The sequence below is a fragment of the Epinephelus moara genome, chromosome 9 (genome assembly GCF_006386435.1).
Source record: "Epinephelus moara isolate mb chromosome 9, YSFRI_EMoa_1.0, whole genome shotgun sequence".
Taxonomy (NCBI): Eukaryota; Metazoa; Chordata; class Actinopteri; order Perciformes; family Serranidae; genus Epinephelus; species Epinephelus moara.
In genome coordinates this window covers 2,172,174-2,199,022 of record NC_065514.1, presented here as the reverse complement: position 1 = coordinate 2,199,022, position 26,849 = coordinate 2,172,174, and the positions used below count along the sequence as shown (strand labels likewise).

The window sequence follows — 26,849 nt, the reverse complement described above, 5'->3', positions numbered from 1 at the left end:
CAATGGGCTGTCGGAAAAATGGGCAGACCCCGTTTTATTTGTGAATAGAAGATTACAGGTTAGGGTAGTATGACACAGTTGTTTTGAGCGGAGTGGTGAGCAAGTGGAGCGGGATAAAATTTATGATAGAGCGGAGCGAAGAATGCGCAGAACCAAGCGGAGCGGACAAGCGGCGCAAAGTGACAGGTCTGCGAGCGAGGAGCGGAAATTTTCACCCGCTCCGCTCCGCTCACATGTCTGGACTCANGCGGAGCGAAGAATGCGCAGAACCAAGCGGAGCGGACGAGCGGCGCAAAGTGACAGGTCTGCGAGCGAGGAGCGGAAATTTTCACCCGCTCCGCTCCGCTCACATGCTCTGGACTCATCAACTGAGCTGTCTGGGAGTTTTTTTAATGTAAGCTGAGTCATTCAGAAGCTCAGTGGTGTCTTATTTTACAAGCAGGAAGCCACCGCGGCAGCTTGACGACATGCAAGGGTGCATCAAAGGGACAAAATAGCAGCACACGATGAATCCGAAATTTTTTCTTGTAATTCCGAGACAGTTATCTTGCTAATTAATGCAGAAATTTTTTTTTCCCACAAAAATGTTTCAGTTCTGAGAACAATCTTGATAATTCAGAAAAACGAGAATATATAAGATCATCTCGTCAATTAGATTTTTTTCCAATAAAAAAAAAATTCTTGTAATTTCGAGACAATTATCTTTCTAATTCAGAAAAAATTGCAAATTATTTCCCACAAAAACGTTTCAAGTAATTCTGACATAATAATCTTGTTAATTCAGAAAAACAGAACAGATTTTTTAAAATGAAACCTCGACACAGTTATGAGAATAATTTTAGAATTAAAATGTTAAATGTGAAGCTGGAGCCAGGAGACAGTTAGCTTAGCTTGGCATAAATAATGGAAACAAAGGGAAACAGCTAGCCTGGCTCTAGCTGTCCAAAGAATAAAAGAAAATCAGCCTGCCAGCTCGTTAAAATGATAACGTCTCCTGGCTCCAGCTTTACATTATATCCTTGTATTGATTATCTGGATGAACATATTTCCCCTAAAACGTCAAACTGTTTCTCTGAATCTTCTTGTATGTGATTTATTAGCTTCATCTTGCGCTCGATTACCGCTAACACAACTCTGTCTCCTGAAACCCTCCAGGCTTTGGAGTTGTGAAGCTGGACCTAAAGACCAAATCACAAAGTGGAGTGGTGAGGACACTTTTGTTATTCTCATAATCTGAATGCTTTCTGCCCAGTCCATCTCTCTGCCCCCCCCTCCCTTTGTCCTGCTGTCACTTCCTGCAGTCTCTACCCTCCAAATCATTCAAGACTCCACACACCTTTAAACTAAACTCCTGCACCCTGCTGTAACCTGGAGCTGGAAGGTTTCCAGGTTGCTGAGCGGTGCTGATGCAGAGCTGCATGGCTGAACCGGCCGTAGAGAAACATGACAAACCTCATGTTTGATTTGTGGCCTGTCTGTCTCTCTACCTGTCTCTCTACCTGCCTCTCCTAACCGCTGCTCTGTCTCCATGCTGCTGTACCGGACTGCTCGCGCTCTAATGTAGATGGTAAGATCGGCGTCAGAGCTGGCAGATGTTTATTCATGTAATTAACAACCACCACCATCTTGTTTTAATATCGTTTCACGGTCCAGATGTTTTTTGTCTTTGTGGTAATCACTCATACAGCATGAATATCAATGTGCTTTGATTTCACATCACTCTCAGTAGAACTAACATTGTGTTTCATTTCTTTATGGAGAATGTCTTTGAGTCACTGTGTCGTGTATTTTATGAGTCATCTTTAAATTCAGGGCGACATTTTTATTATCAATTTAACCTGCTGATTATTGTCTTTATTAATCAGTTAATTCTTTGGTCTATAACATGTCAGAACATTGTGGAAATCAGATATTGCCTGAAGCACAAGGTCACGTCTTCAAACGTCTTGTTTTAGCTAGCCAACAGTCCAAAACCCAAATATTTTAAACTTAATATTGCATCATTAATGAGGCAAAAATGACCAGAGTTAAACTGCTATCCATACACCAGATGCCTCCTAAATGCAGCACATAACATACAGTTCAACACACTTTCCCTTTTAAGGCCCAGACACACTAAGCTGACTTTAGAAAATCTGAGACAAAGTCAATGTATCGGCCAAAAAGTTGCACATGAACACATCGTAAACAAGCACGTACGTTCTGCGCCTGCGTGAGAGGAAATAACTCTCCACACAAGCGGACAGCTGTAGGCTACATTTGTCACACAAAGAGGGAAACCAGAAGACCGGCATGATGCTAGTTAGCCAGTTAGCACACTAACAACACAATCCGATGTTTAAAGAAGAGCGTATCTAGCATGCGCCCGTGAACGATTACACAAACCATCAAAGAGCTCAATGAAGAGCTCACTCCCTCTTGATTTCAGATTTTTGTTTACTTTCCTCACTTGTGTTTCTCTTCTTGTGAGCTGAGCTGAGCTGCCAGTCAGAGTGCTTTCATTCACCGAAGGGCTCCACAGTTGCCGATGCCAATTCAACATGCTGAACTGGCCGAACAAAAGCAGACAGAAAGAGAGGGAAGATTAGTACTGGCACATGTGATTAGAAAAGAGAAGAATTGCTTGTTGGCTGGTGTGGAGTACAGAAAGAGAGCAAGTCTACGTCTCCTCTGTGGCTTGTTAGAAAATTACATATTTGCTATCAGAGAGAGTGGAAAAACGTAGTGTTGGGTACTGGTATTGAATTCCAGGTGCCATTTTGGCTGAAATGTAACAGGAACGCAACTCACATTCCTGCCAAACTAACAACATTCCCATCAGCCTCAGCTGTACTACGTGTTTCCTGCTTATTTGCTAACGCTACATGCTAACACACTGAAACAATAAAGTGAACATGCAAAATTAAACTTGCTAAACATCAACATGCTGGTGTTATAAGCATGTTAGCCTGCTGATGTTAGCATTCAGCTCGGGTATAGCTTCACAGAGCCAATAGGACGGCTGCAAACTCTTAGTCACACTAACAGATGTTGAGTCGTTCATCAGAAGCTGGTCAGAGTCAGTTTAGGAAATTTAGGTGCTAAAAAGATGCTGAGAAACAGATCAGCTGAAAAGTTTTGCTCCACTTTTGCACTTTGCGACATCATTTGCTGCGATGACGTTCATTTCACCCCACATTATAAATGTGTTAGTTACTCTCTATAACTGAACTAGCATGTCTTTAATTAGTGTCTCACTGAGCTGGATTTAATTTACTGAGCTGCAGGTCGGACTGTCGTCACTTTGCTCTCTCAGTTCCTGTGTGATCTTTTTTTACATGGTGGGCTTTGACACGTTCCTTTACTAAGATGGAGGTGACAACTAAGCTGTATCTTTTCAGCACTGTAAATCGTGTTATCTTCCTGTGTTCTTATATTACAGACCTTATTAATTATCAGTTCATCTGAATGTTGTCTCAGCTTCTTGGAAGAACAAGAGAGCACTCCAGTTAAATTATTGATTTCAGTATGAATGACGAATGTATTTGGAGTGCTGCCCTCATCGTTTCAACTCTTATCAGAGTGACGCAGCAGAGAGATGACAGGAAGTGAGAGGGGAGAGAGACAGGCAACGATATGCAGCAAAGGTTTCAGGCCAGATGTGAACTGTAACCTCTGGGACACAAGGGAAGCAAGACTCTTTGCTTTTGAGGATTAAATTCCCTCCGACACAAATCAGGGCTGGGCTTGTTTTATTATGAAGAACTGTTGAAGAATTAGAGGCACAGTGCAGTTTAAGAGTATTTAGCCGTTCACAAGTTTCAGTTTTGACAAAGTGCAGTTTTAAGTTTTAACTTGAGGCTGTTTATATCAGATGGGGTGAATTATTGTAGGAATATTGAATCCTGCACCGTCCACAAACGCATTCACTCCTTCACTACTCCCTGCATCAACAGGCAGTCATTAGTTTACTCAGTAGTGAGCAGCAGTAGATACAGATTTGGAGCAACTGCCAAGCGTAGATTCGCACAACGGTCATTTTCACAGTGTTATCAGAGAGCAGTATACATGCCACAGACTGTAGTCTCTCCGTTACCTTGAGGGAACTTTACAGAGTGTAAATTTACACATTCAGACACTCAAATAAAATGTCAGACCGTGTATAGTGAAAAGCAGAGGTCACATTTGTGCATGAAAAGTGCTACAAGTTCGACACAAAGCTGGAAGTCTGCATTTAAACCTCACAGGTTTTAAGGTGCTTTCACACGTGTAGTTTTGGGTCATTTTGTCGCACCAGAGGGAAGAAATGACACATGGTTGTATTTTAGTTTTGGTTCGGTTCCTGTTCACACTGACTGTTTGCAAACGAACCAAGAGGAGTAAACAGGAAGTTCTTTCATCTGACAGGTAACTCTTTGATTGGATAGTTTTGGTGTTTGTCGTCCTGCGTCATCGGAACCCATGTGGGGAAATCAACTTCTGGTGACTGACAGAAGTTTCTTTAGCAGCAGCACTTTAATGCTTCGAAAATGTGTCACAAAGAGTTCATAGAGAAAGTTATTGTAAGCATTATTCTGAGGATATTATTAGACTGCAAATCAACTGCATGTTGTGAGTAATGACTGAAATAGAGACAGGATGAAAAGAAGGCATCTTGTGAAGTCAAGTACACAGAGTCAGATACAATGATGGCAGTTTTAACAGCTTTTAAATCAGGGAAATACCCACTCTAAAATGCATATGGGTTACCATGATGACATGTATGCATTAGCATAAATAGGTCATGGGATATACATGGCCTTTATCAGGGTCAATTACGAGATTGCGCATAGATTTCACAATCAGCAGATGGATTCATTTTTGGTTTAACTGTCGCTAAAATCACATATCTGCATCATAAAATCCTGTGATTGGTTCATTTTCTTTCACACCACAAATGAACTGCACCGGAGTCCATTTGGAAGCAGACCCAGACCCAGCTTTTTAAGCAGTCTCGGTTTGGGTGTTTGGTCCACGCCTGGGTTCATTTGACAGCTTTCACACCAGCCCAAACAAACCAAACTAACTGCACAAACGGACCTGAGTTTGTTTTACCTGAGCCAAAGAGGTTAGGTGTGAAAGCACAAACATGATGAAGCACAGAGACAAAACAAAATACCCTCCATCCTGTATCACATCATGTTTAGTTTAACTTGTGTCCTGATCAGATGTAAACTAAAGCAAATAAAAGGACGACAGCAGTTAATGAAACAAAATTAATTTCTCCATTTTAATTCAGATACAGGTACCTTTTTTTATTTATCAAACGTATCTGTGTTTTTCTGTCCATCACGTGTTACTGGTGTCCTGCATGGAGTAATGTTTGGGACTGTCTGGTTGTCTGTCAGCTGTATTGTCTCTGTGTCCAGTGTTGTATAATGTGATATTCTTTATTTTATTCCTGCACAGTCTAATAATAATTCAGTTTTCTGCACAGTTTTTATTCTCTGTTATTTTCCCTGCTAGTCTGTAAAGGGATAGTTTGGACTTTTTAAAGTGGGGTTTTATGAGGTACTTATCTACAGTCAGTGTATTACCTACAGTAGATGGTAGTTGGCACCCCCCAGTTTGGAGAAGCAGCAGGAGTACCACCACAGAATCTAAAAGGGCTGCACATGACTCAGAATTATGTCTGTGGAATTATATTTGGCTGCTCAATAAGAATATTCGACTATTCCTTCTTTTTTTTCATATACATTTTAAAGTTTGACAGGTCTCTTTCAGTGTCACAGTGACATTTACGTAATATAGTAAACAAGCTAACGCTACTAATGACGGATTGGGACACTAGATGGCAATCAGAAGCCTGGTTAAGTATTATACTGTAAATTCATTATAACGTTATCTCAGAGCCTCAAGGTGCAAAGCCTCTCCTCCTGTAGGCAGCTGCCTCTGTGTCTGCAGCTGCCTGTATCAAAAAGCATTGTGACAGTGAAATATTTTCAATATAGCGTACACTTAACCCTTTGAAACCTGCGCAAACTGGCGTGGTTTCTTTCAAAAACAGGAAGAAGGCAATAAGCAATGAAGGAAGAAATGACCCCAAAAATCTGCAAGAAATTAGTAGAAAAGAAAATTAAAAACAAGAAAAAAAAGAAAAACAAACAAAAAACAAGGAAATGACCTGAAAAAAAGAGCTTAAAAATTCTAATAATCCTGTAACATAATTCTGAATATAAATACAGTTTTTCCCCTCACTTAAAAATTAAAAGAATTCTGTAACATTATTTTAAATATAGTTTTCAGCATTTTTCTTTTTTCCCTTAAAAAAAGAAAATTAAAAACAAGAAAATTAGTAAAAAAAAAAAAAAAGGAAAGGAGAAAATGAACAAACAAACAAGAAAATGACCTGCAAAAGGAGCTTAAAAATTATAATAATTCTGTAAAATAATTTTAAATATAATTGCAGTTTTCACCCTAGCTTTTTTCTTTTTCCCTACAAAAAAGAAAATGAAAAAAGAGAAAAGAAAATTTGTATTAAAAAAAGGAGATAACAAACAAACAAGAAAATGACCTGAAAAAAAGAGCATAAAAATTATAATAATTCTGTAACATTATTTTAAATATAATTGCAGTTTTCACCCTAGCTTTTTTCTTTTTCCCTAAAAGAAAAAAAAAAAAAAAGAAGAAGAAGACAATTTGTAATGAAGATAAAAGAAAGGAGAAAACAAACACGGAAATAACCTGGAAAAAAGAGTTTAGAAATTATAATAATTCTGTAACATAATTTTGAATATAAATACAGTTTCTCCCCTAGCGTTTTTCTTTTTCCCCCTAGCTTTTTAACAATACTTTAAAAAATTGATTAATTTTTTGGGAATTTGTGGAACATTTCCTACCAAGTTGCTCGTTGCCTTTTTTACCCATGTTTTTGAAATAAATGGCACCAATTTGCTCAGAGTTTAAAGGTTTAAATACTTGGGAAAGGCATCTGAAAGCAGCACAAGAAAAGTGACGTCGTTCCAGGTTTCAAAGTGTTAAACTGATACGAATATTTGTGATAAGTTTTGCTGCTGCCCACGTCCACAGCAATACATTGCTGTATTCTGTGTCAGTACTGCAGCCTGCTTCTCCAAACTGGGGACGTGTTGACTTCAATCTACTGTATATAAAACACTGACTGTGGAGAAGTACCTCAGACAACCCCACTTCAAAAGAGCCAAACAATCCCCTTAAAGTCTCTTTATTGATTTATTTCTTTGCTAATGCTTTGAGTATTCTATGATGACCTGTGTCTGATTGACTTCAGTGTGCTAATGGTTAATGTCCTCCTGTCAGGAGTTCAACACATCGGGCTCCAGTAACACAGACACAGGGAAGGCTGCAGGGAGCCTGGAGACCAAATACAAGATGAAGGAGCTGGGCCTGAGCTTCAACCAGAAGTGGAACACAGATAACACGCTGGCCACCGAGGTCACTGTGGAGGACCAGGTACGTGCTAACGTTACGTGGTCTCACTGGGTTTTGCAAACTGATACAATTGTTAAAGTCTCACAGTGGTATGTGGTTACTTCACCCGCAGCTGACTCAAGGACTGAAGGTTGCCTTGGACACGTCTTTTGTACCAAACACAGGGTGAGACTGCTTTTATTTGTGTGAATCACTGATATCATGACGTAGGGGATTACATGAGAATGAACTGTGGGTCAGAGAACAGTGGAAAAAGCTGTGTTTTCTTTTTGGTAATAATTAGCTGCTATTTAAAACTACATTATAAGATTAGATTAATGGTTTACCTCATTTAAAAGCAGCTCATGTTAATATGTTGTTTAATGATTAAAAAAAGTCCCAGTAATTTCCTTAAACAGCCGGTAACTAGTTTTAATCCAGTGATGTAGTTTCTGGACGACAGTGGAGCTCTATGGCACAGAGGAAGTGAGCTCTACTGGTTTTGTTCCTTAAATGTGACGTAAAAAAATACAGAGGAAGACTATGAGAGATCATCTAAGATGTAACCCTCCATTTTTCAGTAAGAAGAGTGGAAAGCTGAAGACAGGCTACAAGCGCGACTACGTGAACCTGGGCTGCGACGTCGACTTCGAGGGTCCCATCATCCACGCTAACGCCGTGTTGGGCTACGAGGGCTGGCTGGCTGGCTACCAGATGGCCTTCGACACAGCCAAGTCCAAACTGGCCCAGAACAACTTTGCCCTCGGATACAGGGCCGGGGACTTCCAGCTGCACACCAATGTGTGAGTGCTCCACTGATTTTCACATTCAGCCATGGGGGTCTTCTGTGGGTCTGCAGGGAGCTGTGACAAGACGGGGAAGATGAGATATTTATTTTCCAAATGTTCAGCAGGAAGGATGACAAACATGACAGACTTGACAAGGCAGAGAGAGAGTGCAAACACGTGCCTGTTGCTTTATGGTCCAGGTCCCAGAGTAAAGGCGGATTTATACTTTTTGAAAATTTATACTTGTGTGGTGGTGTGTCTGTGTCACTCTGCAGTTACACCTCCAAAACACAAGTTGGTGGCGGAGGTTTTTGCTAAGTGCTGTAAAGTTTAGTTGATTCAAAACACACATTAAACACACATTAAACATGGCTTAATAGAGACAATTTCAAACACAAGTACACAAATCAGCTTCACTATAACTCGCAGCATTCACAGACAAACACTTGTCTTTATCTGGACACATTTTCCCCACAAATACAACATGCTAACGTTATTAGCACAAGCCTATGGCATTTTACATTGTATAAATTAGCCCAGCAGCTAGCAGAGATTTCCTCTACTCATATGAAGCCAGGGTCATTGCACGTCGGGCTTTCTATTTTATTGTCGGAGCTGGTGTTGCGTTCAAGGTCCCCCAAAAAAACGGGAGAAAAAAAAAGGCTGAATATTCAATTTTTTTTTTCCACAATCGAATCCCGTGCCATTGAACGAAACTTCGAAGCTTTGAATTTTTTGGGTCAGCCCTAGGTTGTTCAGTCAGATATCAGTGCTCAGTTAATATTCCGTGTGATACTGATGCAGTTAAAGGCATTATTTATCTTGTGTACAGTATTTACAGAAATACAGTTGCCTAACCTTAAGATGGTTATAATGAAACCCTCTGATGATCCAGGAGAGTGAAGGGTTGAAACTGTGCACCAACGTCTCTGCATCTTTTCTGTCACAGTAACGACGGCACTGAGTTCGGCGGCTCCATCTACCAGAAGGTGAACGACGAGCTGGAGACGGCGGTCACTCTGGCCTGGACCGCCGGCAGCAACAACACTCGCTTCGGCATCGCCGCCAAATACAAGCTGGATAAAGACGCCTCTGTGTCTGTAAGTGCTCGCTCACAGCTCCACTGTAAAGGCACATTCACACAAACAAACCTTTGTTTCATGTCTAATCACGTCTTGCCCCGCAGGCCAAAGTGAACAATGCCAGTCTGATCGGAGTCGGCTACACCCAGAGCCTTCGGCCAGGTAGGTCCTCCTCCACCCAGATATTTCCCATCAATCACATCCTTGTAAATACAGCTAATTATCTGATCTTTCAGAGCGATGTTTATATTTGCTTTGAATGACTTCAGGTTTCATAAATTAATTTAGCCACCATGTTGACAGTGACTCGTTAACAAGAGAGCTGTGTCTGAGTCAGTGAATGTGACCTCGAGTGTTCATCAGTACTGGATAGAAGTCACAGAGTTTATACACGAGACAAAGTAATTTGTATTTGCCTTTAAACACCATCTGCAACACTCAACACATTTTCATCCTTCTTAATGAGAACAATCCAACACAGGGAGCTAACTACACCACAAACATCGGAGCTTGATAGGAGCTCAGACATCTGGGGGGAGCTCGGAGTAGAGCCGCTGCTCCTTCACGTTGAAAGGGGTCAGTTGAGGTGGTTCAACATCTGATCAGGATCCTCCTGGGCGCCTCCTGTTAGAGGTGTTCTGGGCACGTCCCACTGGTAGGAGGCCCCGGGGCAGACCCAGAACACACTGGAGGGATTATATATCTCATCTGGCCTGAGAACACCTTGGAAGCTGGGAAGTGTTGCTGGGGAGAGGGACTCCTCTACGATAGGTGGAGATATGCCCCCTTTCAGCTTGTTAGTATTGGACCTTTTTCCTGTTGACCTATGACGTCACAGACCAAACAATGGACAAACAAGTTAGCTACGGTTAGCTAGCAGCTAACTGGTACCATGATGGACAACTTTACAGCTCTGTACATTTGGTCCGTCCAAAAAGTCACGGCTCTGGATGTAGATTTCTCCATGTTGTTACCGGCTTCTTCTTCTCTTACACATTTAATGCTATTGGACTTCAGGGTCAAAGCCCGGGGCGGAAACTGTGGAGCATGCTCAGAGCGCCTCGGCCAGTTTGGGTCTGATTGACTGTATACATGCAGGAGTCACATGATCTGGGTGTGTTCGTCCGATTTAATACAATTTCAGTTGGACTAACATGTTTACATGGATTTTAAAAGTCCAGTTTTAGTCAGACTAATGTTAAAGATTGATTTTCTCTGATGTCATCTAGATGGAGCTGTTCGAGTCTTTGTGCGGCTACGTAGTTTCAGTTAGTTGCAGTCTGCGACCTCACCACTAGAGGCCACCAAATCCTTTTTTTTGCCTGCTGTGTACTTCTAATGGTTCAACTGTCACACAGGTGTTAAATTTTACTCAGTGTGACATTTAAAGGTCTTATAAAGTCTCACATGTACCTGTGCTGTGTCTCCTCAGGTGTGAAGGTGACCCTCTCAGCCCTGATCGACGGGAAGAACTTCAACGCCGGCGGACACAAAGTCGGGATGGGCTTCGAGCTGGAGGCATAAAGAGGAGAACAAAGAAAACACAAAGCCACACACTCCTCTGCCACCCACCCCCACACAGTCCACCACCATCATGTAGCTACTCTCTGGACTCTCCCTCACACTCCCCGCCCCCCCCGTTCACACAATTCATGAGCATTTCTGACGGTAATAGTCGAGCCTCGGCATCATGCTTAAACACCCCTGAGAGGAGTTGTGAGGTTGTCAATCTTGAAAGTGACGGCGCATAGTTGTGGATTATTAGCGTTTTTATGGTCATTGAAGTGACACTATTTATTTCCCTGTAGGTTTGGATGACGTAGTTGTAAATGTAAATGTGTAGCTCCTGTATTCAGTTGTTTCCTGCCTTCCTTAAAGCATGTAAGAATGAACACGTGGATGCAGAGCTGAAAGCGTCTTCACTTGGTTTAAAAAAAGAAAAAGGTGCCGAGTGTCTGTTTGCTCTTTTGTTTGTTTTTTACTGGTTTGAGCTCTTTTGGCCGTGTTGTTGGAATCTGTGGACGATTTAATCCATATAAATGTTTTGATACAACACGTCATGAACATGTGACTGGTTTAAGTTGAGAACTAAAGACTGAATGAAGGATATTTAAAACTGCTTTACAGGAACAATGAAAGTCAACGGGAGACCATTTCAGCCACACTCATGAAAGGAAAAAGATTGTGTAAATCATTATGCAGAAACTCTCGAAATAATCAATCCCAGTTCACTCTTTGCCCCAAACACTTTGTTCTTAGCGCTCTGTTTCCTGCGTTCACGTCTAGTGGTAGGGTGTCTCAGGATGGACACATGGCCCTCCAAACGGAGGTATTCTAGAGGCACACTTCACTTTCACTTTCACGAAATCGTCAGTAAGATTGCTGCACAAGCAACAAAAGAAACCCACAAAGATATTTTCTTCTTAAATAAAGATTTAAAAATTACACTAACCGTCATCGTTTCAATATATTGTGGTCCTTGTCTTTATAACAAGCATAACAACAAAAAAACGCAAGTGGCATGCTGATGTCTCGGTCGCTAACTAGCTAGCTAGCTAATTGTTACTGCTGACTTGTGCATGACAGTCCGGCATTTTCAATGTCTATGTTGAGTTACCTCCAGCTGTCAGAGGCAAAGTTGCTGCGCTTGTTGCTTTGCTAATGTTGGTGCACACTGGCAAGGTACGTAGACACACGGGTTGCTAACGTTAGCCTACAGAACACCGCTAGTCAGTACCTCAAGAATTTCACGGGCTGTTTTTCGTGATTGTTGCGGCCTGAAATTGCTGATTACACGGCAGCTGTTCTAGTAAGTTGCGATGCATGTTGCAATACTTTAAGCTTTTTTTTTTTTGAAAAAAAAAAAAAAAGTTGCAGAAACAAATAAAAATTGCAAAAATAGATGCAATGCTGTCTCGGATTTGGTGCCTATTATTACGAGCATTAAGTGTTTCCCATAGAGTAAGAATCTTTTTGTAACGGTAGGCTGATCGATCACCGATGAACAGCTGTTGCTGCCATTCCGCTCAGCGCCAAAGGACCGTCTAGATGAGCTGCTGTCCTCCTGCTCTCCCTGCCCGGTTAGCACGAGCTAACACAGCAGCGGCAGCTAACATCCGACACCGAGCTGTTTAACAGTCCAGGGTTCCCACGGTCATGGAAAACCTGGAAAAGTCATGGAATTAGAAAAAATCATTGAACGTTTTGACAAAGTTGCATGTGATAAAACAAACAGTCTCAGTGTGCAAAGGCCTTAAGACTTGTGAACCAATCATCTGTGCTTTTCTGTCTCCATCAGATAAATGGCAACTATAACTGTGATAATACCATTATTGCTTCACGTGAACACCATCAATACTGAAGACACGTCAGGGTGTTGAAAGGTTGCTTCATCTCATAGACGAAGATTTCCACCACTTCCTCTTGTCACTCTGTTCCAACGGGCAGTGTGACTGGAGAACGAGGGTTAGGGGTAAAATAAAAAATGGGATTGAGCCAATGATGAGAAACTCTCGAAATTTGCACAGGCCTATGTGTTGTCTAGAATTTTGTCTTGGTAGGTCAAAATATTGAGAAAGTTTCTCATTATTTTAAGAAAGTTTTTTTTCTTCACATTGGCAGAAATGGTCTCCCGTACCAGATGCTCCGATATGATCTTTTATTCCTTTGTGACCTCTGGTAGGTGAACTCAATGTAGTGGAATCTTCTGGTAGCTTGTGTAGTTAGTTTGCATTTCTACAATATTGTTTTCATCTATCCGTCACGGTCACAAACAAAGAAGGAGAACACTTTGCATCTGCTCGTAAGCGTCTCGTACAGTAAGTATCGTGGCTGCTCAGTCACATTTGGGCGTCTCAACTGGACGGCCAGCTGTTTCCTCATGTTGCTTGGGGACTTCGCTCGTTGCTGTCAGTGCTCACATCTGGAAAACAACGTACACTCCTCAGATCTGTACAGAAAGTACACTCGATTGTCCTCTGAGTGACTCCGGTTAAAACACTTAATAGGAAAAGGTCGTTGTGCTCCACGTCTTTCCTGTTTCTTTTCTTTTTTTTTTGTTTTTTTTTTGTTTTGGTAAACATGCATCCAAATGGGTTTTTTTCTCCATCTAATTGTGTCGTCATGATTATAAGGCTCATTTTTCTTTGTCACTTAGACACAGTACCTCATTTTTTTCCAATGTCAATGAAGGGAAATATAATAATAAAAAAAAAATTAAAAACAAGTCGTGATGTTGTTGGAATTCTTTTCTTCATCAAAGCATGGTGTAACTCAGTGCACACTTATGAGCCTTTTCTGGAGCTGAGATCAAGTAGAAAGCAGTGGAAGAAACTACGAACTGGATTCTGACTTGAAGTCAGCATTAGGGGAAATATGCTTATTGGTTTTCTTGCAGAGAGTCAGATAAAAAAATTGATTCCACTATGAAGCTACAGCAGCTGATCAGCTAACCTGTACTAAAAAGAAGTGTACTTCAAGTTCATTTTATTTAGAATACTTAGTACAAATTTATTTCTCACGTATACTTTATGTAGTAGGTATACAAATATCAATGTTCTAGTAGTTTACTTGTAAGTTAAGTACTTCTTGGGACTAAACTAGCACACTTTTTAGTTTATAAAAGTATGCTTATAAGTTGTTTTTTTTGTAATTTTTGAAAGTATACTTCTTCAGTTTAAAAGTATACTCATAGGTAAACTTTTTTTTATTTTATAGAAGTATACTTACAAGTGTACTTTTTAGTTTAAGAGTATACTGGAAGTGTAAGACTAGTAAACTTTGAGAACGTAATTAGTTTACATCGACGTTTTATGGTGCGTTTGTTTTGTACTTGGAGGTCGGAAATTCCCAGTTCCCAGTTGGAAGTTTAAACTCAAACGCACCCTGAGATCGGATTTCCAACTCGGAAACTCGGAGCAACCGCATCAACCCCGACTTATGAATTCAAGATGGCTGCCGGTCACATACATAGTGAGTAAACACTCTGCTAAAGTACTGTTTATAGCAATTTTATCTTATTTGTTTTACGTCAGGTCAGCCTCATCTGCGGCGCTCATCAGTTGGAGCGCATGATGGTTTTGAAGCTGTCTATACTCCGAAAGTGCAAGGGCAACAAAGGCTTTCTTGCAGGCGTCCATGTTTTTTTCTGACTTGTCCACCGTCGTCAACTAGAATGCAAAAACTGTTGTCAAATCGGAGGTGACGTCATTCCCACTTCTGACTTCCGACCTCCGAGTACAAAACGAACGCAGCATTATTTTGTACTGCAACTATACTGGGGGCTATACTTAATACGTACTTGTTCATAAAAGTACTTTAAAGTATACTTCAAGTAAACTTATATTTATATACTGTTACCTCAGTAGTTATATACTACTAGCCTACTTTTTAGTTTATGAAAGTACACTTTAAAGTATACTCTCAGTAAACTATTGCAAGTGTACTAAGTTTTCTTTAAGTGAACGTAACATCAGACTTAAAGTTCATTATTTATATCTATTTTTCCACCTTTAAGTACAAAACTAGGTTGCCATTTAGGTGTTATATGTTACACGTGAAATACACCGTTAACTGTTCTTTAAGTAGACTTGACGTTAACGTATGTGTACACAACCAGTGGACTACACATATAAAATTTCACGAGACACTTTGCTATCTACTTTAACTTTCTGTATAAGGCAATGAATACTGAATTATACATACTTATGCTTACTTATTATATCTCAATCAAAACATTAAATACAAGTATAAGCCAAATATACTTTTTTATACTTGTCAGTATGTAAGTATTCATTAATTTACTCTTGGTAAGTATATCTCTGAAAAGGACACAAAAATTAAACTTGAAGTATACTCTAAGTTTTTAGTTTGAAAGAGGTATACTCATGGTATACTTGAATAAACTTATTTATTTGTGAGGGTAGCTCAGCACAACAACTGGAAACTGATAAAAAAAAAAAAAGGCTAGTCTTGTTTAATCTGCACAAGAACCAAAGTGTTTTCGGGGGGATTATGTTTCCTGTCTCGATGCAAAGTCAGTGGTAGCGTATGGACTGTATAGAGTCTCTCAGCAGTATTTCCCAAAATGTCAAACGATTCCTTTAAGATATTCCTTCTTTTTTTGACAAACAAAACAACAGATGAAGTTTTGCAGCTGTGTTTAAACAGTGTCTTTAATTTCAAGACCCTCACAACACATTAAAGTTTATATTAAACATATCTGGACTGTAAAATACCTCCATACAGAACATTAACATATTCACGACTTAATAAATCTCTTCAGCTCAAAGACAAATTGAATCTTAATGCTAGTCCAAGTCTTTCGGTGCACTTCTCTGGTCGTAAATATTCACCCTGACACTTTAAATCTGCAGCTCTGAGGCAAAATCAGTTACTTAGATATTATTACAGAATATTTTTTAAGTAAAGCCACAGGCTTTTACATCACACTACTTGCACTAGCATTAATAGAAGTCATGCTGCATCACATTCGACATTTCTGACATAAGAAAATCATCTTAAAATGTTTGTAGCTGATGCATCATAAATATCTGAACTTCCCCATCAGTGAATATCGGTCTGACTCATTTCCTACTATGTCTGGTTGAGCTGCCTCATGTAGAGTAGTTATGACATAAAAAGGGGTTAAAGGGTCAGTTCACCAAAATCATAAAAATACACATATTCTCCATTAGCCTGCAGCGGTGTTAACCACACAGATAGTTTTATTTTTATTTGTTCAGGTTTTTATATATTAATCTCTGAGATAGCTGCCTTCATATTGATACAGTGGAGGTGCATGGAATTAGTGGCTTTGCAAGGCTGTACTCTGCTTTGAACTAAATGCTAACATCTGCAAGCTAACATGCTGAAATAACAATGCTACATGTTGAGGTTTAGCAGGTTTAGCATGTACAACAGCTTAGTTCAGCATATCAGCATGCTAACATTTGGTAATTAGCACTCAACATACAGTTGAGGATGATAGAAACATATTTAGATCTGCAGCTAAATATGTTGGACAAGTTAAAATGTGACCTGGTGAAAAGTTAAATGATCATCAAAGTTATTACGATTCATCCTGAGGGATGATTATCTGATCTGTATGTCACTACAATGCATCCAATTATTCTCTCACAATCAAAAATATAAATGTGCTTTTAGGACTAAAAGAACACTCACATAAATGTAAGTCAAGCGATCAGTAAAGTTATAAGGATTCATCCTCTGAGGACCCTCAATATTTGTACCAAATTTCATAGTAATTCATCCAATTGTTGCGGAGATATTTAGCCTAAAGCCAAAAACAAGAACCGCATGGTGGCCCTGGATGAAAAGTTGGATGATTACCAAAATCATAGGGATTCATCCTCTGGGAACACTGAATGTCTGAAGAAAATTTCATGGCAATCCATCAAATTGTTACTGAGATATTTTGCTCAAAACAACAAAAGTAAACCTCACGGTGGTGCTAGATGAAAAGTCAGAAGATAATCAAAGTCAGTAAGATTCATCCTCAGGGGACATGAATTACTGCACAAAATTTCAAGACAATCCATCCAACTGTTGCCTAGATATTTCACCCAAAACCACAACTGTCTACCTCATGGTTGCGCTACATAAAAACTTTGTTGATAATTAAAATCATTAGGATATATCCCCGATGAATAGTCAGGGGATGAGTGAAGTCATAAGGGTTCATCCTCTGAGGACCTTGAGTATTTGTATCAAATTTCATGGTAATTCATCCAGTTGTTGTTGAGATATATTGCTCAAAACCACAACCATCAACCTCAAGGTAGTGTTGGATAAATACCAAAATCATTATGATTCATCCTCCGGGAACCATGAATGACTGACTCAAATTTCATGGCAATACATTCTATTGTTGCTGACATACTGTGCTCAAAATGACAAGTGCAAATGTCATGGTGGCACCAGATGAAAAAGTCAGAGGATCACCAACATCAGTTGGATTCATCTTCTGAGGAACATGAATGACTGCACAAAATTTTGTAACAATTCATCCAATTGTTGCCGAGACTTTACACTTAAAACCACGACTGTCTACCTCGTGGTAGTGCTAGATAAAAACTTAAAATGATCATCAAAAAAATTAGGATCTATCCTCTGGGAACCATGATTGTCTGATATATTTCAGTCTGAACTAAACTGGTAGACTAAACGACATCGCCATCCCGAGAGCCCTGCAGCTAGCATGGCTAACAATCAATCGCAGTGAGTCTTTTACAAAACAACGTCCCTGTAATGCTGGAAAATCAACATTTGAACCGTGTTTTCTATTGAAGAAAATAATCCCTAGAAAAACTTTGCACCATAAACAATCCATTTACCGCCGCTGTATTTTAATGAAGGCACACATCTTAAAATCTAGTCATAAAAACTATCTGCAGGCTGGACACCACTGAGTTGTTTATAATTTGGGTGAACTGACCCTTTAAGGACTGTTTGTGTGACTGGGCGTTTCCAAACCTCTTCACAGGATTCAGATTTCTCACAGCAGAGCCAAACGTCTTCAGCGTCCTTTGTCTTTTTGTTTCCACTCCTTTAAAAACAGCTCTTGAAAGCTTTGGCTCCGAGTTTTGTCATTCAAGTTTCGTCACTTTGCCGACTTCTCCTTTCTGTCACATGTTACTTCTTCATGCTTTAAAGAATGTGAAACATCCAAACACTTCCTGTGGAGGACTTCACAGCAGGTTGACCTTTGCCACCACTTGCTTGCAGCCTGTCTGGGAGTACTCATGCCCCCCCACCTCGGGGTAATATGTTATCTCCCCCGCCAGGCGCTCTATGTTGGTATGATCCGGGTAGAACCCCTCTCGAGTCATTTCGTCCAGGAAGCACTCCATCACGTGACCTTTCTCCAAAAGGCCCAGCGGTAAGAGGTCCGCCTCTGTCCACAGTGAGTGGAGCTTCTCCAGAATGTTGCGTAATATCGGAGTCAGCTCTTTTACCAGGTTACTATGACGACCGGATGCAGTGGAGATACTCGAGGAGTTGTGCAGCATGTGTTTGGTGATGTGCGTGTGACCCAGGTTGCTCAGGAATAGGTAGATGGCGTTCAGGTACTCGTTGGACTGCTTGGTGGCCATGAGCTGCTGCAGTGCGTCCAGGATCTCGTCGTGCATGTGCTCGGCCTCGTCGAAAATGAAGAGCGGGATCTTCTCCTCTTCCTCGGCCCGCTCCACCATCTCCGAGATGAGAGCGGAGAGGTCACGGGCGCACTGCAGGGCATCGGCCTCCTGGGGGCAGTGGTGGAGAACGTAGTACTGCAGCACCAGTGTCTCCCCCACCACGGAGCGAAAGTGTCCGGCCAGGAGGCGTCCCAGGTGGCTCTTGCCCACGCCGCTGGGGCCGTGCACGGACACCACCAGGGGTTTGTTGTGGACGTAGGTTGACAGGTAGTCCTTCAGGTGGGACAGGAGACCCTCCACCGCCCCCTGCTGTCCAAACACCTCTCTCCTCAGAGTCTTCTCCAGCCCCTCCAGGTCATACCTAGAGACGCACAGGGGAGGAAAGTTTCTGGTAAATTTCAAAGGAAAGTTTGGCTCAGGAATTCTGTAACTTTACACAATGTCATTATAAAACTGACACCCTTTAATACTGAACTTAACTGGGGCAAATATGCGTATAAAAATCAATGCAAAATTAAATAAATGAATGAGCAAGAAATTAGTAAAAAGAAAAAATTAAAAACCAAATAACTCCTACACAAAGTCTACACCTTGAATATCAACATTATTTTGTAACCCTGGTCGTACCTGAGAACGTGGTCGTCTAGGTTCTCTATGGCGTTGTACACCTGGAGAGAAACAAGAGACAGATATTAAGAATATGAGAGAACGTATCTGTGTCTCGAATCAGTACTGCAAACTACTTATATACTGTATATACCAGTCTTTATAGAGAACACAAATTCCCGCTGGGATGCACGATGGACACGATGGACACGATGGACGTGACACAAATGATGATGCAAAACGGGTGAATTAAGTGGTGCAAATGAAGCGAGTAGCACAATTTTGCGTCATACGCTTATTCACGAGTTGAAAAATCTGAACTTCAGCAACCACCTTGCGCCACGATAGCCAATCAGCATTGAGATCCTCCGGGGACGTATGACGGGAGGATGCATCAGTGGAAGTTTATTCCTCAATTTAGCGACTTCACACGCGTATGTCACAAGTTATTTGCACGTATGAAGCGAGTCAAAACAAAATGGTGCGAGAAGTATACTTGCTGCAGACAACGCGTACTCATACGCATCATGGCTGCCGTGCTTATTGTGCAGTCATTTGGTGCGTAGGCCGCTCACTTTGACGCGAGGTAATGTGACACGTGCGCGAAATGCAATATTGACATGAACACTAGAGGCGCTCGTGCAAAGTAGACTTCTAGAGACTGTGAACGTGAGGTCGGGCTGCACATACCATCTCCTATGGCGGCGGAGACGACGCCTTTTCCTCTGCCGAATCTTAAAAGACATAACATTATAATCTCCTCTTCATTTAGAGTATCCATGTTTGTGTATAGCCTACTACATCCAGAAATACAGTGTCACCGCCTTCTTTGCTTTTCGCGACCTCTGTGTCTGAGTGCTGTGGTCTGCCCCTAGCGGAGACCACCAGTATCAGGCGTTTTGGTTGCGTCGACAAACGACCGTGCTACAGAAAGTATACACACAGGCGCAGCACACCATGTACGCGCATGTTTGGCCATGCAGCCAGTATACTTGTGCCCTAACGCAATCGGAAACTTGGCTCACATGCCGAACTGTCGACCACAACAAATGACAAAGAAGCTTGGATTACAACACACACAGAGGGAGCGTGACTTCACCCTCTGCTCCGGACGCCATTACTCCACTACATCTGTACATGGCAAGTAGGGCTGGGCGATGTAGCGACTATGTACGATATGCCGATATATTTTCAAGCAAAATATAAATTTAGACACTGTTTATATCGATATAGGGTCAAGTTGTGCCACGTAACACTTTTCTTTTAAAAAGCTATACCAGTGTGCATCTCTCCTCTCTCACACTGCACAAATTTCTCCATCAACACTCAGAGAGACACAGAGCTGCTCCTCTGTTTAATCTGTCTGTTCATTAGTCTATAGTGCGACATCGGTCTGTATGCTGCACAAGCTACACTAGGCCAGCCCTAATAGCAAGGTGTTTACTGCTGTGTTATTGCTCTGAATGCTCCTTTAACTTATATAGTAAAAGAAAATTAAACAATAATAATTCTTTTTTTTTTTTTTTTTAACAATCTGTTTATTGAATTTTACATTTTAGAAAAACAATAGTGTTCTATACAATAGTAATTACAGATATAAATTCAACATACCCCCATCCCCATCCCTCCGGCATCTAGCCCCAGCAGATGGATACATATAGTTAAAAGTAAAAAAAAAAAGATGGGTTGATAAAGGAAGAAAGAGGATAAATAAGTAAACAAGTGAATAAATTAATGTATGAATAGATAAAATAAATAAATAATAATAACAGTGGTAATACTCAAGAATAAAAAATAAATAAACAAACAAATAGATTAATAAGATCAATAGAGAAGCATACATATCTAAATTGGCAGAAATATAAATCAATTAAGAAATAAATAAGTTAGTATTAAAAAAAAAAAAAGAAAAAAAGTAAATGAGTAAATAAATAATAATTCCAGGAAGGAAGGAAAAAGAAAATAAAAAACAAATAAACAAAAAAAAAAAAAACATAGGCTCAGCATTGCAGTACTCAGTTCACAGTGATCAGACATCTTGTGCTATTGACATAAGACAGGAAGGGATTCCAGGTCTTCTCAAATGAGACATCCTTACCAATCAGGGTCAGTCTAATTTTTTCTAACTTAAGAAAATAAAGCACCTCCTTAACCCAGTTTGTATAGGTAGGTGGGACTGTGGATTTCCATTTTAGCAGTATCAACCTCCTGGCCAGCAAAGTTGTGAATGCTATTAAATCTTTTTTAGCTGGGGAAAGAGTAAGTGGGAAAGGCCATACACCAAACAGGGCTGTTAAGGCATTGGGAGTCACGTCCCTTTCAGTTACCTTGGATAAAGTACTAAAGATCTCAGACCAAAATCTAGTCAGAGAGGAACAGCTCCAAAACATGTGAGAGTAATTTGCTGTGGCTTGTTGGCATCGTTCGCATAGGGGAGACACTGTATCGAACATTTTTGCAAGACGGGCTTTAGTGTAGTGAGCTCGATGTAGGATTCGACATTGTATAAAACTGTGTCCAGCACATATTGAAGACTTATGTACTCTCCGCAAAATCTCCTCCCAAACATCATCTAGAATCACCTCTCCCAGATCTGTCTCCCAAACTGTTTTAAGTACTAGTATAGAAGAGCCTGGACAAAGATTATAAATATTTGAATAAATAGATAAACAATAATAATTCTTAAGAAGGTTGCTGACAGTTAATAGTTTTCTGAGATGTTCGTGGAGCTGTTTCATCACCACGTTTCTTTTTGTCAGTCACAAGCAGCTCCTCCAGTTCATAGAGTGAGAATAGTTTTTATCAACAGCATCAAAATCAGTGGTTTTAAGTATGTGATACTTTCCCAGTGTGAACAGAGTTTACATTCAAAACCTGCTCAGAATTCATAGGTAGTATTGATTTGGGACACAGCTTCCTCGGATCATCCAGTTTATAAAAATTTTAAATAATAACATCTAAGAAATCTCAAGGTAGTGAGCAGCAGAGGGAACATTTTGGATCCTCTCCCAGTCATGCCGTGCCAGTCCGAATGTTTACTCCTGCAAGTTGGACCCTGTAATCTGCACAGATAATTTCTTTGGAAAGGAAACAACTCGTGTCCTCGTTTGTCGCTGCTGCTCAGCTGCAAAACTGCAACAGGAAGCACAGTCTGACCCATCAGAAATATTTATGTTGGAAACTGCAAAATAAACTCTGCATAATGCCGTGAGATACACGTGATAATGTCAGACACAGTCATGGTCAGGTGAGCTCACTAAGAGACCCTTGAGGCATGAGTGAAACTCTTCTGAAGAGTTCCTTGAGATTAGGAGATGATGCATAACCCACTCTAGACCTGGCAGTAGATGAACGCCGACACGACTGAACATGCAGACAAAGCGTTCAGTCTGTATTACACCCTGCGTCCTCAAACGGGATTTAATGGAGAGATAGAACTCCTCACCCTCACTGTTTATAAAGCAGCAGTTAGTTTCTTTACCTGGATGAAGACGATGGCGAAGAGCAGGTAGAGGCAGTACTTGGCTCGGCTTTGCTCCTGCTTTGGAGGGGCCCGCCGCCCCCCTCTGTTGGGAAACATCACCCGCTTCCTCCTCCTCCTCTTCTTCCTCTGAGGGGCGGCGGACGACAGGGTGGAGTGGGTGGAGTAGGTGGAGAGGGGATCTCCGTCGAAGGTGAAGATTTTGGGGCTGGTTCTCAGCGGTGCTCCAGTGAGGGGCCCGGCTCCTCCCAGCCCCAGGGCCAACTCCTGACGCCTCTTCTTCATGGCCTGGTACTTCTGTTTGATGCGTATGACGGCGCGCAGAGACGAGGAGAAGTTGGACAGACTGGGGACCGGACCGTTTCTTTGTCCTTCACTCTCCATCTCTTCATCCATCTCTCCATCGACCTCTCCCTCTGTCTGAGAGGCCGAGGTGCTGCTTTCCTGGTCACTCATCTGCAGAGAGAAAGAGGAGGACGTCAATGGAGCATTTTAATGTCTTTCAGCTCTTTGTTTTGGTTTTACATCCCCAACTTTACTCTTCTGGTTAGTTTTCTTGCGAACCAGCCTCTGTGCGCCACCTGCCCAGGTGTTGCTCTACGTCTGCCGAATGTGTAAATAGACATGTCAGCAGACAGGTGTGACCTGATATTGCTTTTATCAATACACCAACTTTTCCATAAATCACTTCAGTAGTCGTGTTAAGTGTCACTCAACCTGGAAAACCGGTTATATAATGTCCTCTGTGGCTCTGCAGGGAGTTCTAAGGAAATTACTCAAGTAACATCACCCTGGTATCTTTGCTTGGGCTTACGTAGGAAATGCAGAATTAAGTGTGTCTGGAATTTAACCCATGGATACCTCAAATATCTTTCGCTGTCTCTGCACCAGCGTCCAACCTCCACTGAGGAGTGACTCTAAATTGCTGGAGTACTGTTATTAATGCTTATACATATATATAATGACTAGTTTGAGCAAAAAGGCAAATAACTTCTGTTAAATGTCAGAGTTGATGAGTCCTGTCACTAAAGGCAAAAAGCCCACACAAATAATCTTAAAAAAAAAAGGAAAGGTTTTGGGTTTGGTGGGCTCACCTCCTACTGGCTCAACACATGTAATGGGGTACCCCAGGGTTCTGTGTTAGGTCCCCTGTTATTTTTCATTTATATTAATAGTCTTGGTCAAAATGAAGTTGGTGCCAATTTCTATTTCTATGCCGAAGACACACTGATATATTGTGCAGGCTGTCTGTGTGTTATCCAGATACAGCTTATACAACTAAAGCTGGTTTTAAATGCTGATAAAACAAGGGTAATGCATGTCTCACATACTGGGAAGAAGCCTGTGAACACTTCTGATGTTCTTACTGCTCAGGGAAAGAAGTTAGAGGTCGTCACATGTCACAGATATCTCAGTGTTTGGCTCGATGACTTCCTGTCTTTAAACCTCAGGTTGATATTTTCTTCAAAAGCTGAGGCTGAAGTTTTATTTCAGAAACAAGTCCTGTTTCTTCTTTGACACCAGGAAAAGGCTGGTTGTTGCTACGTTTTTACTGTGATCTGTTGTACATGAATGCATCTGCACATTGCTTGCACATGTCAGATACTGCACATCATAGTGCAGAGACTTGTTACAGATTGTAAAGCCCCTCACTCATCACTGTACGCTTTATTACAGGGCTGATTGGCCTTCTTTTACTTTTCGTAGGCCGAGTCACTGATATTTGTTCATTTATAAAGCCATACTGGGTAAAGAGAGAGAGATCTGACTGTATGCTGTAAAATATTTGACTGTACATTCACAGTTGCATCATTTTTACAGTAAATTATTGTGGACTGACAGCTGTATAGTCTGATCTCACAGTAGTTTTGTCTGCATAGTACTGTGATTTAGCAGTACTGCTGGGGCTGCCCCCTAATAGCTGACCAAACGTTAGTCGACCAGAAAGGTCATTAGTCGGCAAGATTTCATTGGTCGCTTAGTCACAGGAAAAACAAAAAAACAAATGTGAAACTCTATTAGGAGCTGCGCCACTGTGCTACTTTGCAGATCAATATAAAATATAATCAGCTCACACGTGATGATGTATCATTATACCACTACTTTTACTTTTACAGTATTTCCACACTGATATTACTGATCTGAATATATCATTCGTCTCCATCCTTCCTTCTTCTGTTATCTAACTTTAGTTCCTCAACATGAGCTACACTTGCACCTCGAGGCCTGTGGAAACAACTGCAGACTGACGTTACATACCGAACTGCCAAGTCATGCTATCAGTCACAGAGAAAGTGCAACATATTGTGAATTTCTCCGAGCCACTTCCTTTTTTTTGACGGGGAAGGCGTGCCAAAATCGTGGGGAACAAAAACTGGATGCAAGAATTTGTTCCAGATTTATGAGAAAAACACGGTGGTGATGAAAACATAACGACGTGCGCAGCTCGAGTGAATTCTGGGTGGTGTTGAAATATCTGCAGCAGAAGCCAAACTTCTATACAGAGAGCTGATAAGGTATCTTTACAGATTGCAACTCACTCATCAGTCAGCTTATACTCTTTCTGATAGCAGCTATTACATTTCAGTTCACAGATTTATAAGTTAAAGGACTAATTTTATAATTCATGCCTTCAGTTGTTGCTTCTTTACAGCTCTCCACACGGATGTGACAGTCGTCCAGGTACAGCTGCTGTTTTCCCTCACACATAATATTCAAATCAAGTTAATAATACTGTGGAAATGACCCTGCAGAAAGAAGGAAGTGCGATCCATTCAGGAACATTTGCTGCATAATAACTCCGCCTGTGTAAATGCACACACACAAACTCTGTATTTTACTCTCACTGTAAGTTTTGCAAACCTTAAAAGGCAAAATCATTCACTGCATCTGCTTTTAAATCAAGATATTGTTGCACACATTCCTCAATTTTGTTTCTCTGTCTTAATAATTCACACTCTTTAAGTCAGCCTGCAGAAACAGTCACTGCTGTTAGGCTTCGATATCATGCTGGTTACACACTCCTCGTGGTGTTTCAAAGCAAGCAATGTGTGTTTTTTTAGCTTTACGAGAAAGGAGGAACAGTCAGTTACACCCAGAGCAGGGCAGGTCAACGACAAAATGTGCCACACACAAATGAACCCAATCAATCCTCCAGTGAATGACACTCTGGGAGATTTATCTCCTTCCTGGCACAGCAGAGGGGAAGAACAGCTCCTACTGCCAGTGAAAAAAGAGTGCGTGCATTGTGTGAGTGTGATCAGAGTCGGATATTAGCCTTGGCACTGAGGCTGCTTCATGTCTGGAAAACTTAATAAACTTGGGGGTTTTCAGCACAGAAGAATTCAGCAGAGCTCAGTGGGGGAGAGTGAAGGGAAAGACTATCAGTATCTGCCTCTCTGCTGTCTTTTCACATGCATGGACCTGAGAGGACCGGCCGCATACCAAACATTTTCAAGCTCTTTCATGGTGTAAAAAAATACCTTTCTGTCAGCTTTTCTTTCTTGAGTTCTGCGTCACGTTCAGCTGCAAAAACATGCAGAAACTTAAAGCTGAAACACAAAGAGACACAGGTGAGCAGCTTTTTTTGAAAATGTGCCTTTTCTTTTGTAGTGTTGAGTTTCACTGAGAGCACAAACAGGTACTAAATTACTGCCTCACACCCTGCTGCACACACACACACACACACACACACACACACACACAGCAAGGAGAGGGGGAGTGGGACAATGAAACACAGGAGGTGAAGTAAAAACACGCAAGAAAAACAAAGTTTTCTTACCTCCAACGTGGCTCAAATGCTTCTAAAGAGAAATATGTGTTAGTCCATAGTTTGGGGAGCGCAGAGAGCAGAGAGTAGACCCACACAGCAAACAGCTAAACTCAGGAAGAGCCCTCCTATCTGTCTATCTTACCTCCAAGTCCTGTTCTCAACCATCTGCTGGCTCCTCCTCTTCTTTCTTCCTCTTTTATTCTCTCATTCTTCTTTCTGCTGTGTTCAAAGGCTCCAACACACTACACCACGCTACTGGCTCATGTAGCAGCTACTGACTTGCAGTTGTGCCTTTCAGAGCACAGAGTGCACTTCAGGTGCTGTGTTTTTCAGCTTCTTAATGATCTTCACAGGTGGAAACCAAATCCTAACTCCAGAACACAGGATTGATTTATTAAAGGAGTATTTCACCCACATAATGAGCTTCTGTGTATCAGGTACTCACCATGTGTTATGATGAATTCATGGAGGAAACTTCACTTGGTAAACAGAGAAAACTGAGAAAATTCATAGTCAAACAGTCAGACCTACTGCTCGTGCACTATGATCCAAGGCTCA

The 26,849-nt window shown here is 41.1% G+C and overlaps 2 protein-coding genes across 5 annotated transcripts in view; one reads left to right on the top strand and one right to left on the bottom strand.

Annotated features, from left to right (window-relative positions):
• zgc:56235 (Voltage-dependent anion-selective channel protein 2-like) overlaps positions 1 to 13,502 on the top strand; it is an 18,427-nt gene extending 4,925 nt beyond the window's left edge. Inside the window, exons 3-9 of one of the 2 annotated variants that reach the window (XM_050053897.1) lie at positions 1,156 to 1,205; positions 7,297 to 7,449; positions 7,541 to 7,593; positions 7,989 to 8,210; positions 9,145 to 9,295; positions 9,382 to 9,439; positions 10,710 to 13,502. In XM_050053897.1, the coding sequence (XP_049909854.1) occupies positions 1,156 to 1,205; positions 7,297 to 7,449; positions 7,541 to 7,593; positions 7,989 to 8,210; positions 9,145 to 9,295; positions 9,382 to 9,439; positions 10,710 to 10,801 (779 nt within the window). In that variant the 3' untranslated portion in view covers positions 10,802 to 13,502. Of the gene's footprint in view, positions 1 to 1,155; positions 1,206 to 1,543; positions 1,568 to 7,296; positions 7,450 to 7,540; positions 7,594 to 7,988; positions 8,211 to 9,144; positions 9,296 to 9,381; positions 9,440 to 10,709 lie in introns of those variants that run through there. The other variant, XM_050053898.1, reaches the window with a different exon arrangement.
• A 1,719-nt stretch (positions 13,503 to 15,221) lies between these two features.
• On the bottom strand, positions 15,222 to 26,459 carry tor4aa (torsin family 4, member Aa). Of its 3 annotated transcripts, none has more exons than XM_050053864.1 (5): positions 26,301 to 26,411; positions 26,002 to 26,044; positions 22,520 to 22,975; positions 19,060 to 19,100; positions 15,222 to 18,793 (listed from the first exon to the last, which is right to left on the bottom strand). In XM_050053864.1, exons 3-5 carry the CDS (start codon positions 22,973 to 22,975, stop codon positions 17,986 to 17,988), a joined length of 1,305 nt encoding a protein of 434 aa, XP_049909821.1. In that variant the 5' UTR covers positions 26,002 to 26,044; positions 26,301 to 26,411; the 3' UTR covers positions 15,222 to 17,985. The 3 variants fall into 3 exon arrangements, with proteins under 3 accessions (XP_049909821.1, XP_049909822.1, XP_049909820.1); XM_050053863.1 differs by having other exon boundaries at positions 15,223 to 18,793; positions 26,002 to 26,070; positions 26,301 to 26,459; XM_050053865.1 differs by lacking the exon at positions 26,002 to 26,044 and having other exon boundaries at positions 26,301 to 26,455.
• Between the last annotated feature and the right edge of the window lie 390 nt (positions 26,460 to 26,849).

Excerpts from the sequence above, each read along its gene's own strand:
- tor4aa (XM_050053863.1), bottom strand. The coding sequence starts at position 22,975 with ATGAGTGACCAGGAAAGCAGCACCTCGGCCTCTCAGACAGAGGGAGAG. Across the intron at positions 19,101-22,519 it reads TCGCCATCGTCTTCATCCAG|GTGTACAACGCCATAGAGAA; the intron begins GTAAAGAAACTA and ends GTTTCTCTCCAG. Across the intron at positions 18,794-19,059 it reads CTAGACGACCACGTTCTCAG|GTATGACCTGGAGGGGCTGG; the intron begins GTACGACCAGGG and ends GTGCGTCTCTAG.